Here is an 18,321-nt window from a genome sequence, read left to right on the forward strand (position 1 = left end):
AGGGAGGGAAGGAGAGGGAGCAACCTGTCTGAGTTATTCACCTATCCCAGTCTACCTGTGAGGGGGTGGAGAGGTGGCTATTGTGCCACTGGGCTTTCAAAATCGCCACTAAACGTCTGAGCTTATTCCCACGGGAGAGATAGATGGGGGGGTGTATCAGAAATTCAAGCACTGTCATTGTGTGTTTGAACCGGCTGGGTGGGATTCCGGATGTGTGTGTGTGTGTGTGTGTGTGTGTGTGTGAGACGAGTATGGAAGAATGGCCTGTCCTCCATAGAGGTTGATAGGGGGAGGAGGAGGAGAGATGAGAAGACAGGAGAATAAAGGCATAAAGGTGCTGTTGTTAGCGTAGGGCGAGCTCACCATTCATCCTCCTCTGGTGCACCCTCCAGACTGCCTGCTACTCTCTCTGTGGTGGGGACAGAGCACTGGAACACACACACATTGTTACTCATCTATTACATGCATTCATTAGATACATACAGTATGTTTATAAATTAATAACACTTCTATGTAACACGTCTATATACAGATTTACAATAACAGACCCATTTCATTTTGAAATGCAGCCTATTGTTATACAGGAAGAATGAAGGTCTATGTTACCCTTTCAGACTGTGTAGCCATCCCGGTCTCTTTGTCCTTGCTATTGATCTGGGGCATGAAGGAGTAGCTGAGGAGGTTGTAGCACTTGACACACCTCTCCCCAGAGGTGTTGACATCAGCCAGGCTTATCTGAGCACCAGCCTGCCCAGAGGAGAGGAGGGAGGAGGAGGGAGACATTATAAGAGTTAAAAGGCGGTTTACTGAAGGATGTTATACACTGACGTAACAGACTTCATGCATGAGACAGTACGGAGTGTCAAAGGGACAAAAATCCACTTATGCTCACTTATGGCAATAAACCACTGTAATATGATTCAATAACAACAGGAGTGAAAGCTTAAAAGGTATACATTGGGATTTCAATGTACATTTAGCAAACACACCACCGGCAGTGTTTCTATTGTATATGGGTGTGCTGGTGATAAGGACTATTTGTTATGTTGACGCTAACTTACAGATGAGTGTCGTTAAACTCACCAGACACTCCTCGCGGCCAGACGGGCTTGTGTGGCACACGTCCACCCTCAGGGTCTTCTGCCGCAGGACATTGTGGGCCATCTGGATGCCGAAGACTTCGTTGACCTCCACGGCATCCTGGGGGAGAGAGCCGCGCGTCCGGAAGAGGCAGCGGGTGGACTCAGAGCAGGGGAGGACCGCCACACGGATGTACCTACAGAGGGGACACACAGTTAAACACCTAGATAATGTGCACACAGTTGAGTGTACCGTTGAGGACAAAGGACACACAGTACTTTTAATACAAACACACCGACTTAAATGAGAAAAGTGGGTACACAGACTCCCACACACAGACAGCACGCAGAGCATTCGGAAAGTATTCCACATTTTGTTACGTTACAGCCTTACTCTAAAATTGATTCAATAAAACATAAATCTACACACAATACCCCATAATGACAAAGAGAAAACAGGTTGTTATTTGTTGTGTGAAAAAATACAATAAAATAAAAACGGAAATACCTTATTTACATAAGTATTCAGACCCTTTGCTATGAGACTCGAAATTGAGCTCAGGTGCATCCTGTTTCCATTGATCATCCTTGAGATGTTTCTACAACTTGATTGGAGTCCACCTGTGGTAAATTCAATTGAGTGGACATGATTTGGAAAGGCACACCTGTCTATATAAGGTCCCACAGTTGACAGTGCACGCCAGAGCAAAAACCAAGCCATGAGGTCGAAGGAATTGTCCGTAGAGCTCCGAGACAGGACTGTGTCGAGGCACAGATCTGGGGAAGGGTACCAAAACATTTCTGCAGCATTGAAGGTCCCCAAGAACACAGTGGCCTCCATCATTCTTAAATGGAAGAAGTTTGGAACCGCCAAGACTCTTCCTAGAGCAGGCCGCCCGGCCAAACTGAGCAATCGGGGGAGAAGGGCCTTGGTCAGGGAGGTGATCAAGAACCGGATGGTCACTCTGACAGAGCTCCAGAGTTCCTCTGTGGAGATGGGAGAACCTTCCAGAAGGACAACCATCTCTGCAGCACTCCATCAATCAGGCCCTTATGGTAGATTGGCCAGACAGAACCACTCCTCAGTAAAAGGCACATGACAGCCCGCTTGGGAGTTGCCAAAAGGCACCTAAAGGACTATCAGACCATGAGAAACAAGATTATCTGGTCTGATGAAACCAAGATTGAAGCATGTCTGGAGGAAACCTGGCACCATCCCTACGGTGAAGCATAGTGTTGGCAGCATCATGCTGTGGGGATGTTTTTCAGCGGCAGGGACTGGGAGACTAGTCAGGATCGAGGGAAAGATGAACGGAGCAAAAGTACAGAAACATCCTTGATGAAAACCTGCTTCAGAGCGCTCAGGACCTGACTGGGGCGAATGTTCACCTTCCAACAGGACAATGACCCTAAGCACACAGCCAAGACAATGCAGGAGTGGCTTCGGGACATGTCTCTGAATGTCCTTGAGTGGCCCAGCCAGAGCACAGACTTGAACATCTATGGAGACACCTGAAAATAGCTGTGCAGCGACGCTCCCCATCCAACCTGACAGAGCTTGAGAGGATCTGCAGAGAAGAACGGGAGAAACTCCCCATATACAGGTGTGCCAAGCTTGTAGTGTCATACCCAAGAAGACTCAAGGCTATAATCGCTGCCAAAGGTGTTTCGACAAAGTACTGAGTGAAGGGTCTGAATACTTATGTAAATGTGATATTTCCGTTTTTTTTAAACATGTTTTTGCTTTGTCATTATGGGGTATTGTGTGTAGATTAATGAGGGGGGGACGACGACAATTTAATCAATTTTAGAATAAGGCTGTAACGTAACAAAATGTGAAAAAAGTCAAGGGGTCTGAATACTTTCCGAATGCACTGTATGCTCACAGACAGTCATCTGAGAGGTGTTTGTTTCACATAACCTAACAAGTAATGACAGTCATTCACTCCTAAAGGAAAGAGAAAAGGCAACTTTGCTACATACATTTTGTGGTTGGGCAGCAGGGTGAGGGCGCTGCAGTTGGAGAGCTGCATGATGAACACGGTGAAACGCTTGTCTTTCACCTCGTACTTCAGGCCCAGTCTGACCTGGGCACAGCCTAGAGGACCTCCCCTCTCCTCACAGCCAAGCAGCAGCTCTGCTGGGGGGACAGGCCTGGGAACAGTGACACATACAACAGGTTTAGGGGTAGATCCACAAAGCAGCTATCAAATACAGTACCTGGAAGCCAGTCCTGGTTTGTGCTTTAGCTATTAACCTTACATTTGAAGTCATGTCACAAAAATTATAGGAGGTGATATCAGTCGAAACAGATCTGGCTACCAGACTTCAAAACAGCACAGTAAGTTGTGAGAGGGACTGGCAACATACAGTATATGACAAAAATACCCTCACGCTCAAGGGCCAAACGGTGCAAACAAAACACAATGCAAATGTGCTGGATGTTTGCTTGACAAATAGTACTGCAGACAGCTTGTCTCCAGCGAACACTTGATGTAATCCAGAGATACTGTATATAATGACGAGATGGTCTTGTCTCGAGCCGCCCTAACAATGGGAGTCGTTGTCCCAAAGGCGGGAAGGCAGGCAATCTGCTTATTGGTCTGCTTATCGTGGACAGATTTTGACGGCAGTTAACCCTCTCGATTTGCCTCTTCCGCACTGATCTGTCTGATAACTCCCAAACACTCATGGGATTGCAAAAAATAAGTTTGGCTACAATATGCTGTCCTAACATTCAAAAATATTACCAAGGTGACATTGTCCACTGAACCCCCTTTCATCCTAAAAAATAAAAAAATAGTATTTTTTATTTTATTTTATTAGGATCCCCATTAGCTGCTGCCAGGGCAGCAGATACTCTTCCTGGGGTCCAAACAGGATTAAAACAATTATATCACAACAGAACGCAACAGCCTACATCCCAAATAAACAATACATCATGCAAGACATCACTACATTACTACTCTACCACCACAAATTCACAACACAACATTTACAACACTACAATATTACAATGTGTGTGCGTATGCGTGTTTGTGTGTGTCTCTTCACAGTCCGCGTTGTGCTGTGAGGTGTTGTTTTATGTTTTTTTTAAGTCCGATTTTACTGCTCGCTTGAGTTACTTGATGTGAAAGAGAGGTCCATGTAGTCATGGCTCTACAGTATGTGGTACTGCGCGTTTCCCAGAGTCTGTTCTGGACTGTGAAGAGACCCCTGGTGGCATGTCCTGTGGAGTATGTATGGGCGTCTGAGCTGTGTGTTAGCTGTTTGAACAGACATCTTTACTTTGAGCTAGGAGAGATTGACATGCATGTTATTGATATTAGGCCTCCGGGTACATTTACGGGCCAGCCGTGCTGCTCTGGGCCAACTGTAATTTGCCTATGTCTTTCTTTGTAACACTTGACCATATGACTGGGCAGTAGTCCTGGTGTGATAAAACTAGGGCCTGTAGGCCTTGTTTTGTTGATTATGATGTCAAGAAAGCAGAGCAGCGCTTTATCAAGGACAGACCTCTCCCCATCTTAGCTACCGTTGCATCAATGTTTTTGACCACGTCAGTTTACAATCTAGGGTTTCACCAAGCAGTTTATTCTCCTCAACTTGATATATTTAGGACTAGTTTATCACTTGCCACCCATTCTAAAACTGACTGCAGCTCTTTGTTAAGTGCTGCAGTGATTTAATTTGCTGTGGTAGCTGACGTGTATAATGTTGAGTCATCAGCGTACATACAGTGAGGGAAGAAAGTATTTGATCCCCTGCTGATTTTGTACGTTTGCCCACTGACAAAGACATGATCAGTCTATAATTTTAATGGTAGGTTTATTTGAACAGTGAGAGACAGAATAACAACAAAAAAGTCCAGAAGAACGCATGTCAAAAATGTTATAAATTGATTTGCATTTTAATGAGGGAAATAAGTATTGGTTGGCTGTTTGAACCAGTAATGGGTGACTTGCTATTCTTGGGTAGCGGAATGATTTTTGCTTCCCTCCAGGCCTGAGGGCAAACACTTTCCTGTAGGCTTAGATTAAAGAGATGGCAAATAGGAGTGGCAATATAGTCCCCTACCATCTTCAGTAATTTTCCATCCAAGTTGTCAGTACCAGGAGGTTTGTCAGAGTTAACCTTTTTATGAAATTCAGAGTTTATGAAATTCTAAATCTGCACAAAAATGTGCAAGCTAACGCATAGTGTCTACTTACTGGCTGAACTAGTCTCAAATAAATCCATATGAAACGAAAGGCAGGGATATTAACAACGGCAGTTCACACACTGCTGAATACTCCCTCTACATAGCTAGTTAGTGTAATGAAGTTCTAGCTAATGCACAAATGACTTTTCATGATATCTGTTCTGCAGTGATTAGTGCACCGAGTTCTAAAGCATAGCTGACTGCTCTCTGTGACGTTATTGTGTTGGCCAAATGTTACAAAGTAGTGAGGCACAGTGCCAGTTGTCAGAGTCAAATACATGCTGATTTCTGATAACAGTCCCATAACTTGCCGTACAACTTCATCAACAAGCTGGCAAACTAGCTACCGTATGGCCATTCAAACAAGCTTGCACTAGGCTGCTAGCTGTTTGCTCAGCTTATCGAGCATGATTTGCCGTAGTAGCCAGTGCATCATAGCTACCGAGAGCGGAGTGATTTTCAGATTTAGGAACTAGTGTTAAGCACAATGAGGTTACGTCTCATTCACATTACATCTAAGCAGTCCGTTGCGTTCCACCAGATGTCATTAATTTCAATGGGGACCATCCACAACAGAGTGGTACCGCAGCACCCCCTTGCGGTTGAAGGCTCAGTTGCGAAACGGATGCCACATACTTTGACATTTTCCAAACTTTGTGTCATCTTCAGTGCAGGCAGAGTCAGTCAATAAAACAGGAAGTTACCCAAACGTGACAGGTATCAGTAAACATGAATATAAACTAAACTTATTTGCCGATGATCTGCTCATATACCTAACCAATATTGAAAACTCAATGCATCTCTTGCTAAAAATATTTTCAGAATACTCTTAACATTTCTTTATCCCATTACTCAACAATATGAAAGCAGATCTTTTAAAATGGAACAATCTTCCCATAAATCTTACAGGTAGAATAAACCTCTTCAGAATGGCATGGCTCGCAAAGTTTTTATATTTATTCTCAGTAATACCAATTACCCCACCGAAGACATTCTTTAAAAAAATGTATACTCGGTCATAACAGACTTCATTTTGGCAAATAAAACTCATAGAATAAAAAGGGACGTTTTACATCTCCCTAAGTCTGAGGGTGGTTTTAACCTCCCAGTCTTGGAATTGTATCAACTTGCCACCCAAGGCTTTTACTTGAGACATATTGTTAAATGCACTAAAGACGAACAATGGGTACATATTGAAGATGTGCATGCTCATCCCCAGAAACTTTTCATGTCTATTTTCAAAAGGATAAAGCTAAGAGCATTAACAACTTCATAGTTAAGAACACTATAACAATATGGAAGAAAATGAATTGGATTCTACAAGAACCAATATCACTCCCTAAAAACACAACCCTATGGAACAATCCTTCAGAATGCACCGATAAATTGGTCCACATGTAAAACTAAAGGCATAGAAGCCGTCAATGACTTGGTAATAGGAAATACATTTATTTCCATGACAGAATTAAAACTGAATTTTGGACTAACCAATGCAGATATTTTCAAATAGATGCAACTTAAAAGTTTCATATCACAACATTTCGATTGGAAATCTTTTGGACATCAGAGCAATCTTGAAGGAATCCTATTTGAGTCAGAAAAGGGTATTCATATGATAGGTAAGATATACAAAACTTTGCAGAGAGCCTATCCAACTGACAACCCCTTAGAAAAAAATATAAACTATTGGAACCAAGACATAAAAATAACTGATATTGGCACAAGATGGAGGGAATGTTGGAACATAACTAAAGAAATTACAGGTAACGAAAATGTACCCTTAATCCAGTATACTCATGTATAGAGACCAAAGTTCACAAAGTCTACAGAACAACGACAGAGTCATGTCTTAAGTGTAAAACTAACGACTCAATCCATGCCTTCTGAGAATGCTATAAAGTCCAAAAGTTATGGGCGGAGTTAGAAAGTTGGCTGTTAGAAGTATTACAATGTAAATTTACTTTTAATCTGTCTGTCTGCATATTTCAAGACATGTCATATGAGGGGGCAGTGAGATACCCGATGGGTTGGACGATACTCTTCTTGTCAATGGTCTTGAAAAAACATTTACTTAACTGGAAAATCAACCAATCCTCCATCGTTAAGACAATGGAAAAATCTAATGCGTCATTATCTGAATATTGAAAGAGCGTGGGCGACAGAGAGGAACAAAATGATGCAATTTGAGGACATGTGGAAGAGAATAGTGCAGGCACTGGAGATGGGGGTGAGAACAGATGGGACAGGAGTGATGTTGTTGATGTTTGTGTGCGTCTGTATGTTGTCTCTTGTATGTTTTGTTTTGTTTGGAGATTTTTTACAAATAAAATCAAGAAAAAAAAAAGAAACGGAATTGACCAAACCACAGAACGGCTTTATGGGATATTTAACAGCTTGTAAACAATTACCCATTCCTATAAGTGAGTACTATTTTAATAGTAATGTTAAATAATACACATTGACTGTTGAGCCAATTATTTTATAAACCCGTTTTAGTTTATTGTGATGTAATGACGTTTGTTTTTTATGATAATTATTAGATGGAGGTCGCTAGCTACAGTATCTTCAACCAAGCCTAGCTTTTAGCTAGCTGCTCTGTAAGCTAGCTTAACTTGCTAGAAAGTTAGAGAAACAAGTTAAGGAAAAAGTAACTAAACATGTTTTATGATCACCTGAAACAATATGTTTCTCATGTCTTGAATGAAAATATCATATTTTGCAATCTCCCAAAATAAATGTGATCTTTGAAGAGACTAGGCTCTTCATCTTGTCATGCATTGTGAAACCCTAAGCTCTCCATCCAGTAGCTGAACGAGATTGCGTGATGATGCCGTACGCCGTAATGAAATATGTCACAATGTGTACGTGGCATTAGGTGGATGAGCAAAATTAGTGGTCAATCTTCGTGTAAAGATAATAATAATTTTAAGACAATCATGGTACCAATAATTGCTTCTCAAACACCAGATGTATGTCCTTGAAACGATTATTTAAAATATGTATATATATATTTTTTTTAAACGCACACAAAGTTAAGTCCCCTGTAGCTCAGTTGGTAGAGCATGGCGCTTGCAACACCAGGGTTGTGGGTTCGTTTCCCACATGAAAATGTATGCACCAGTATGAAAATGTATGCACTCACTAACTGTAAGTCGCTCTGGATAAGAGCGTCTGCTAAATGACGTAAATGTAAATAATTGAGTTGCTAATGGCACCTGCAGTACCCCCCTGTTGGCCTTTAACTTCAGTTACTCAATGAGAGGAGGCAGCACTGAGCTAGCCTGCAACGCCACTTCTTGTAGCTCAAACTGCGCATGTTATGTCTCCATGAGAAGCCATCTGAACCAACTTAATTTGGCTTCAATGCGCTATTGAGTCTTTACATAGGCATGAATGGCGTTGTGTGATCGATGGCTTTGTCCATTCATATATACAGTCATTGATTGAGACAATGTTCACTTTAATATAGATAGATAGGGGTGTTAATGAAGCACTATCTTTTCTTACTATCAGTGACGGGTCAGACTCCAGTGTAAAGAACACCTCTCCTCCAGGTGACCCAGTGGCTACTACAGTACCCACCTCTCCGAGGGCTCGTACACCCCGCTGTCACCCGCCACCGACTCATCAGACACTGCTGACGTCACACCCATCTTCTTAGACCCAGCCCCTGCCGTCCCTCGGACCTGCGCTACGCCATCTATGTGAAAATGGGGTTGGGAAGAGGAGGATAGGAAAAGAGGAGTGTAGAGAAAGACAACACCTTGTCACAACCTTTCCCCCGTTGCAGCCATGGGAACCGGTGTTGAGTTGCATAGCTGGAGTAGGTTCACTTTACAACACCACCACACAGGTAACGGTGGGCCAAAAAGTATTTGATCCCCTGCTGATTTTGTACGTTTGCCCACTGACAAAGACATGATCAGTCTATAATTTTAATGGTAGGTTTATTTGAACAGTGAGAGACAGAATAACAACCAAAAAATCCAGAAAAACGCATGTCATAAATGTTATAAATTGATTTGCATTTTAATGAGGGAAATACGTATTTGACCCCTCTGCAAAACATGACTTAGTACTTGGTGGCAAAACCCTTGTTGGCAATCACAGAGGTCAGACGTTTCTTGTAGTTGGCCACCAGGTTTGCACACATCTCAGGAGGGATTTTGTTCCACTCCTCTTTGCAGATCTTCTCCAAGTCATTAAGGTTTCGAGCCTGACGTTTGGCAACTCGAACCTTCAGCTCCCTCCACAGATTGTCAATGGGATTAAGGTCTGGAGACTGGCTAGGCCACTCCAGGACCTTAATGTGCTTCTTCTTGAGCCACTCCTTTGTTGCCTTGGCCGTGTGTTTTGGGTCATTGTCATGCTGGAATACCCATCCACGACCCATTTTCAATGCCCTGGCTGAGGGAAAGAGGTTCTCACCCAAGATTTGACGGTACATGGCCCCGTCCATCGTCCCTTTGATGCGGTGAAGTTGTCCTGTCCCCTTAGCAGAAAAACACCCCCAAAGCATAATGTTTCCACCTCCATGTTTGACGGTGGGGATGGTGTTCTTGGGGTCATAGGCAGCATTCCTCCTCCTCCAAACACGGCGAGTTGAGTTGATGCCAAAGAGCTCGATTTTGGTCTCATCTGACCACAACACTTTCACCCAGTTCTCCTCTGAATCATTCAGATGTTCATTGGCAAACTTTAGACGGCCCTGTATATGTGCTTTCTTGAGCAGGGGGACCTTGCGGGCGCTGCAGGATTTCAGTCCTTCACGGCGTAGTGTGTTACCAATTGTTTTCTTGGTGACTATGGTCCCAGCTGCCTTGAGATCATTGACAAGATCCTCCCGTGTATTTCTGGGGTGATTCCTCACCGTTCTCATGATCATTGCAACTCCACGAGGTGAGATCTTGCATGGAGCCCCAGGCCGAGGGAGATTGACAGTCCTTTGTGTTTCTTCCATTTGCAAATAATCGCACCAACTGTTGTCACCTTCTCACCAAGCTGCTTGGCGATGGTCTTGTAGCCCATTCCAGCCTTGTGTAGGTCTACAATCTTGTCCCTGACATCCTTGGAGAGCTCTTTGGTCTTGGCCATGGTGGAGAGTTTGGAATCTGATTGATTGATTGCTTCTGTGGACAGGTGTCTTTTATACAGGTAACAAACTGAGATTAGGAGCACTCCTTTTAAGAGTGTGCTCCTAATCTCAGCTCGTTACCTGTTAAAAGACACCTGGGAGCCAGAAATCTTTCTGATTGAGAGGGGGTCAAATACTTATTTCCCCTATTAAAATTCTGTCTCTCACTGTTCAAATAAACCTACCATTAAAATTATAGACTGATCATTTCTTTGTCAGTGGGCAAATGTACAAAATCAGCAGGGGATCAAATACTTTTTTCCCTCACTGTGTGTGTGTGTGTGTGTGTGTGTGTGTGTGTGTGTATATATATTCACATTAATATTTTTCTTAATGTGTTGCTGACACTGCCATTGCTCTGATTTGTAATGTGTTGTGTGGATCTCAAACTGTTGCAAATTATTTAAATAATTCAAACATTCATTCTTTATGGATCACAATGGAGATAACTATATACTCCACTACACCCCACCTCATAGTAACACAAGTGGTGGTGTAAAGTACTCAAGTAAAAACACTTGAAAGTACTACTTAAGTAGTTTTTTGGGGTATCTGTACTTTACTTTAATATTTATATTTTTGACAACTTACTTCACTACATTCCTAAAGAAAAGTATGTACTTTTTACTCCATAAATTTTCCCTGACAACCAAAAGTACTCATAACATTTTATATGCTTAGCAGGACAGGAAATTTGTCTAATTCACACACATATCAAGAGAAGATCCCTAGTCATCCCTACTGCCTCTTATCTGGGGGACTCACTAAACACATGCTTCGTTTGTAAATGCTGTCTGAGTGTTGAAACATGCCCCTGGCTATCCGTAAATAAAAAATAGTAAATGATGCCGTAAGGAATTTGAAATTATTTATACTTTTACTTTTGATACTTAAGTATATTTAAATCCAAATACTTTTACTCAAGTGGTATTTTACTGGGTGACTTTCACTTGAGTCATTTTCTATTAAGGTATCTTTACTTTTTCTCAAGTATGAAAATTGGGTACTTTTTCCACCACTGCACAGTCGCAGTTCATACAATGACTCTTCTGACAATGCTGTACCAATGTCAGATAATAGACAGTGACTGTACCTTTAAGCACCTCTCCAGTCATGGCCTGCTTGGTGTCCATCTCCACCCCTCCACCTCCACGGTGCTGCTGCTCCTCCCTGTCCAACCCCAGCTCTGTCAGCCTGCTATGCAGCTCCACGTCCAGCCCCCCCAGGCCCCCCCCCACTGCAAACCCCTCCCCTGAGAGGAATGTGGAGTCCGTGACCAGGGGCGAGCAGGGTGGCGAGAGCGACGACAACGAAGACCTCGGCGACAGCGAGCTCATGGACCTCGGCGTCTCTGAAAGTCTCAGCGCCTGTAGCCTGGTGCCGGCCTCCGCTCCCCCGCCGACAACACCCCCCGTGTCCCCCCAGGTCCCGGCATCGACTACGGGGACCACCTCGTGCTCGTGGATGGTGGTGATGGAGCTGGAGGGCCGGTAGCTGATCCCCGGGCCGCCCTCCTGCAGTAGGGTTTCCAGTTTGTTCTGGAAGTCGAGGTCTCCCAGCTCGGGCTGCTCCAGGTAGATGTCGGTAAAGCTCAGGGAGGAGGTGGAGCCCAGGGAGGATGTGGTGGCCAAAGAGCCCCGGCTGGAGGTCAACGAGCCACGGCTGCTGCCTGACGAACACGACAGCGTGCTGGCCGACAGACTGTAGGGAGAGAGGGAAGAGAGGGTTGGATGGGGATAAGGAGGGAAGAGAGAATGAGACAGAAAGAAGGCATAGAGAAGAGAAGAGAGAGGGGATGGGTGTAGATGGGGAGAAAGAGAGAGGCAGAGAGGAGAGGATTGGAGGGGGAGAAGGAAGGAGGGACATAATGAGACAGAAAGAGGGCAGAGAGGAGGGAGAGAGAGAGAGAGAAAATTGGGGCCAGAAAGAAAAGGAGAGCGGGAGAGAGAAAAACAGAGGGAATGGGTGATAAAGCGAACGAGGGACCAAGCGACAGAGATAAAGAGAGGGAGAGAAGACCACAGTGTTAGAAGCGCTAGGAGCACACTCCAGGCAGACCTATGCCTTCCGTAGCCATTCCCCTGTCTTTGTGGGCACTGGAAACCCTATTTTCCTCCCCTCTTTTAGCCCTCCGTGACTTCAAATGCAGTTTCTGCTCTACAGCAAACACCCTAATTATGGCTTGGCAAGCGCATAAGGAATGACACAGGGGAGTTTCTCTGCATTTCAGCCCTTTGATGTACTGTATATCAGCCAGAAACAGAGGATGAATTAGGCATGATAGGAGAACAAAAACACAGAGACAGACACAGAGAGAGAGAATCGCTATTATTACAGTTTGTGCCGTGAAAAAGTATTTGCCCCCTTTCTGATTTTCTTTATTTTTGCATATTTTTGATACTGAATGTTATCTGATCTTCAACCTAAACCTAATACAGCGCATTCGGAAAGTATTCAGACCCCTTGACTTTTTCCACATTTTGTTACGTTACAGCCTTATTCTAAAATGGATTATATTCATTTTTTTCCTCATCAATCTCCACACAGTAACCCATAATGACAAATCAAAAACAAGTTAAGAATGTTTGCAAATGTATTAAAAATAAAACAGAAATACCTTATTTACATAAGTATTCAGACCCTTTGCTATGACACTCGAAATTGAGCTCAGATGCATCCTGTTTCCATTGATCATCCTTCAGATGTTTCTACAACTTGATTGGAGTCCACCTGTGGTAAATTCAATTGATTGGACATGATTTGGAAAGGCACACACCTGTCTATATAAGGTCCCACAGTTGAAAGTGCATGTCGATCAAAAACTAAGCCATGAGGTCGAAGGAACTGTCCATAGAGCTCCGATACAGGATTGTGTCAAGGCACAGATCTGGGGAAGGGTACCAAAAACATTCTGCAGCATTGAAGGTCCCCAAGAACACAGTGGCTTCCATCAATTTGAAATGGAAGAAGTTTGGAACCACCAAGACTCTTCCTAGTGCTGGCCGCCCGGCCAAACTGAGCAATCGGGGGAGAAGGGCCTTGGTCAGGGAGGTGACCAAGAGCTCCAGAGTTCCTCTGTGGAGATGGGAGAACCTTCCAGAAGGACAACAATCTCTGCAGCACTCCACCAATAAGGCCTTTATGGTAGAGTAGCTAGACAGAAGCCACTCCTCAGTAAAAGGCACATGACAGCCCGCTTGGACCTTGCCAAAAGGCACCTAAAGGACTCTCAGACCATGAGAAACAAGATTCTCTGGTCTAATGAAACCAAGATTGAACTCTTTGGCCTGAATTCCAAGCGTCACGTCTGGAGGAAACCTGGCATCCTCCCTACGGTGAAGCATGGTGGTGGCAGCATCATGCTGGGGGGGATGTTTTTCAGCGGCAGGGACTGGGAGACTAGTCAGGATCGAGGGAAAGATGAACGGAGCAAAGTACAGAGAGATCTTTGATGAAAACCTGCTCCAGAACACTCAGGACCTCAGACTGGGGCGAAGGTTCACCTTCCAACAGGACAACAACCCTAAGCACACAGCCAAGACAACGCAGGAGTGGCTTCGGGACAAGTCTCTGAATGTCCTTGAGTGGCCCAGCCAGAGCCCGGACTTGAACCCGATTAAACATCTCCTGGAGAGACCTGAAAATAGCTGTGCAGTGACGCTCCCCATCCAACCTGACAGAGCTTGAGAGGATCTGCAGAGAAGAATGGGAGAAACTCCCCAAATACAGGTGTGCCAAGCTTGTAGAGTCATACCCAAGAAGACTCAAGGCTGTAATCCCTGCCAAAGGTGCTTCAACAAAATACTGAGTAAAGGGTCTGAATACTTATGTAAATGTCATATTTCTGTTTTCTATTTGTAATACTTTTGCACAAATTTCAAAAACCTGTTTTTGCTTTGTCATTATGGGGTATTGTGTGTAGATTGATGATGAAAATAAACAATTTCATCCATTTTAGAATAAGGCTGTAACGTAACAAAATGTGGAAAAAGTCAAGGGGTCTGAATATTTTCCAAATGCACTGTATTAGATAAAGGGAATCTGAGTTTACAAATAACAACAAAAATGTATACTTATTTTATTTATTTAATTAACAAAGTTATGCAACACCCAATCCCCCTGTGTGAAAAAGTAATTGCCCCCTTACACTCAATAACTGGTTGTGCCACCTTTAACTACAATGACCGCAACCAAATGCTTCCTGTAGTTGTTGATCAGTCTTTCACATCGCTGTGGAGGAATTTTGGCCCAGTCTTGCATGCAGAACTGTTTTAGCTTAGCGACATTTGTGGGTTTTCAAGTATGAACTGTTCCTTCTATTAAGGCAAGTCGTCCAGATACTGAGGCCGCAAAGCATCCCCAAACCATCACACTACCACCACCATGCTTGACTGTTGATTTGAGGGTCTGACTATGGAACGCAGTGTTTGGTTTTCGCCAGGCATAATGGGACCCATCTCGTCCAAAAAGCTGACTCAAGTTTGGCAAAAAGCACCTGGAAGCACCTGGATGAGCATCAAGGACAGATGAGTCAAAAGTATAACGTTTTGGATGACATGGGTCCCATTATGCCTGGCTAAAACCAAACACTGCATTCCACAGTAAGAACCTCATACCAACGGTCAAGCATGGTGGTAGCAATGTGATGGTTTGGGGATGCTTTGCTGCCTCAGGACCCAGACAACTTGCCTTAATAGAAGGAACCATGAATTCTGCTCTGTATCAGATAATTATACAGGAAAATGTCAGGCCATCCGTCTGTGAGCTGAAGCTGAAGCACAGCTGGGTGATGCAGCAAAGACAATGATCCAAAACACACAATCAAGTCTACATGAAAATGGCACAAAAAAAAAGAACAAATCTGAAGTTTTGTGAAGTTTTGGAAAGTCCAGACCTAATCCCAATTGAGATGTTGTGGCAGGACTTGAAACGAGCAGAGCATGCTCGAAAACCCACAAATGTCACTGAGTTAAAGTAGTTCTGCATGGAAGTGGGCCAAAATTCCTCCACAGCGATGTGAAAGACTGATCAACAACTACATTAAGCATTTGGTTGCAGTCATTGCAGCTAAAGGTGGCACAACCAGTTGAGTGTTAGGGGGCAATTACTTTTTCACACAAGGGCATTGGGTGTTGCATAACTTTGTTTATGAAATAAATGAACTGTCATTGTTGTGTTATTTGTTCACTCAGGTTCCCTTTATCTAATATTAGGTTTTGGTTGAAAATCTGCTAACATTCAGTGTAAAAAAATATGCAAAAGTAGCAAAAATTAGAAAGGGGGCAAATACTTTTTCACAGCACTGTACTTGTTTGATTATCACTGTTTACCTATTAAAAGAGCTTGAATACAGTATAGGGCGTTCCTTCACTGCTCTAGAATGTAGTGAAATACGGGTAAATTCAAGAGGGTGCTACTAAATTAACGTCTAAACCTAGTTTTCATTATGAATCACATACTATGAATCATTAGATTGTTCTCTACAATATTACAACCTTAATATGCTTGTACTTAACAGTGTTGATTAAATAAGAACGTTAGTTTGTTGTGAACGTTGCTAATTTAGACCGCGCAGCTCTTGGTATCTTTTCCATATTTCAGCGTTGGGAGGTGGTAACATTAGGAGGCGTTTCAGCGCTTTGGACCAATCAAAATGAACTTGATACCCTCGTCATTTTCATCTACAGATCTGTGGCTCTCTATTCCTCTAACCCCGGTCAATCAATGTTAAGAGGGGCCGTTTCTATGGCAATTTAAAAGGGGGAGACTCAGAAATCCATCATGAAAATTGGAACAGATTTTTTTTCAGGGAGTGATTTCATTTAGAAAAAGCCCATGTTATCACACACGAACCTGCAGCCACTACCTACCTTATCAGTTGATGATTGAAGTTAGCACCGTTCTGCCCATGGAGCACTGACAGTTCTATTGAGCAGCGACCACTTTTTGGCCATAGCCATAATGACATTCTATTCACTCTAATCACGCTAAATTCTCAGAGTAAATAGTCTGTAACTTTTGAACTATATATGGTAGAGACATGTTGTTTTTCTGATGAAATTCTATTGAATTAATATTTTCATAAACATTGAATTAAATAATAATTGTATGTGTGAACACCCTATACAGTATACGGCTCTTACAGAGACTTTGCATCATCTTATAAAACACAGCTTCAGTTTCACAGTGAACACATTTCTGAACTGCTAATTTGTGTTTGCGAGCTTAAATTCAAATTGACAAGACTATGTGACTGAAGTGAGGAGGAACCACTAGCGGTTGAAGATAACAGGAGAGCTACCCTCTGAGGCACCTTTCATCTTGAGCTTTTAGAGAACATTTTAAATACTCTTTGTCCTATCCCTCCCTCATACTCTTTTAAGACCAACACTCCCTCATAGAACTGAATGAACCATACAAGCCACTCAGAAGATAAAATACCGTAGTCTAGAACAGACCTCGTGAATTTACGGGGTTCAAGAAATGAAAGATAAAATCCTTTCAGGTGAATGAGGGGAATGTGATCTTCACCATTCCCCAGCTCCCCTGTAGACCTTGGATTAAAGTTTCACTCTTTCCCATCAAAGGGTAGCGAGTAGGCTTAGGGCACCAGGCAAGGCCGGGTTGTGATGTTTATTAAAATACCTGATGAAACAGCTTGCAACTCTACAGTTGCCTCAGAGGGAAAATGGGTTTGTTGGATGAAAGTGTTGAATGTTCAGAAGCACTAAGCCCATTTTGAGATGTGAGAGGTTAGATAGGAGAAGAGACTGTGCTCAGAAGTGTGTAGTGATTAGTGAACAACTTTAGAGCAGAGAGTACAGTAGTAGTGTACCATTACACCTTGGTGACTGTAACCTCACCTGACCAAGACCTCCATGGTTAAAAGGTTGCCATGTCTCCATGTAGACAATAAAATGATGTCTTAATCGGTTTTCATTTTGAATGTGCACATTGAGTTGTGCAATAGGAGTTTAAATGCTTAGTAGATACATTTAAGTGATTGTGCCTCCTGAACTGACAGTGTGGTAGTGTTGGGAGACAGTAGCTGAATGTGTTGTATAGACGGGTGAGTGTGTGTACCTCTTGAGCTGAGTGTGTAGTGATGAGGCCAGGCGAACCATCTCCTCCAGCTCTCTCACCAGCTTGTTTCTCTTACAGTGCAATCTCAATCTGATAGAAAACAAAACATGTTAGGTCACAGCCTGATTGAAAAGATATACAGCATTATAGACACAGTTATAAGAACAAAAGACAGACACTTCTGTCTCATAAAATACATCTTATTATCCAGTTCTTTATTTATTGGGGGAGTGTGTCAGTGTGATGAGGCTTTAATGGAAACAGGCCATAACATCGTAACTGAGTCTTTTGATCATCTTCCAGGCCGCGGTTACAGAACCAGCAGTTAGAAAAAGGCATCTTTTGTGTCCAACCTACATCCCCGGTTTGTGACGCTCAGGTTACAGGAAGGGAGAAAGCAGAGAGGGAACTCAATGCAGTTACAGTATTGAGCACAGAGAACAAGGTAGCTGTTTAGGAAGGCTAGAGGGGGAATATGAATATGAGAGAGAGAGAGAGAGAGAGAGAAGGGAATGTGTGTGTGTGTGAGAGAGAGAGAGAGAGAGAGGAATACGAGAGAGTGTGCCGCAGCCACAAGGCCCAATTGTTGTAGTCCCCTTGGTTACCTGATCCAGTGCAGGTGTCCAATCACTAAAGGGTAAAAATGCACCTTACAGAGGGCCAGTGACGGGTAAAAGGCTAGGGGTAGGGGGAAGGGGTTCTACACTACAGTACATACACTATCCACGTCTACAGTCTGTGATCCAATTACAACCATGAGCCATGAATGTCATGAAAAAAGGTTATGCGGATCGAAGCATCCAACACAACAAAAGGTGCACAGG

The 18,321-nt window shown here is 43.2% G+C and overlaps 1 protein-coding gene across 1 annotated transcript in view; it reads right to left on the minus strand.

Annotated features, from left to right (window-relative positions):
- LOC121550642 (protein KIBRA-like) overlaps positions 1-18,321 on the minus strand; it is a 43,015-nt gene that overhangs the window by 5,507 nt on the left and 19,187 nt on the right. Inside the window, exons 10-16 of the mRNA XM_045210767.1 lie at positions 17,498-17,587; positions 11,508-12,115; positions 8,863-8,980; positions 3,063-3,233; positions 1,084-1,276; positions 607-747; positions 364-428 (exon numbers count right to left, since the gene is read on the minus strand). Of these exons, the coding sequence (XP_045066702.1) occupies positions 364-428; positions 607-747; positions 1,084-1,276; positions 3,063-3,233; positions 8,863-8,980; positions 11,508-12,115; positions 17,498-17,587 (1,386 nt within the window). The remainder of the gene's footprint in view (positions 1-363; positions 429-606; positions 748-1,083; positions 1,277-3,062; positions 3,234-8,862; positions 8,981-11,507; positions 12,116-17,497; positions 17,588-18,321) is intronic.

Source organism: Coregonus clupeaformis, chromosome 35, assembly GCF_020615455.1.
Source record: "Coregonus clupeaformis isolate EN_2021a chromosome 35, ASM2061545v1, whole genome shotgun sequence".
Classification (NCBI taxonomy): Eukaryota; Metazoa; Chordata; class Actinopteri; order Salmoniformes; family Salmonidae; genus Coregonus; species Coregonus clupeaformis.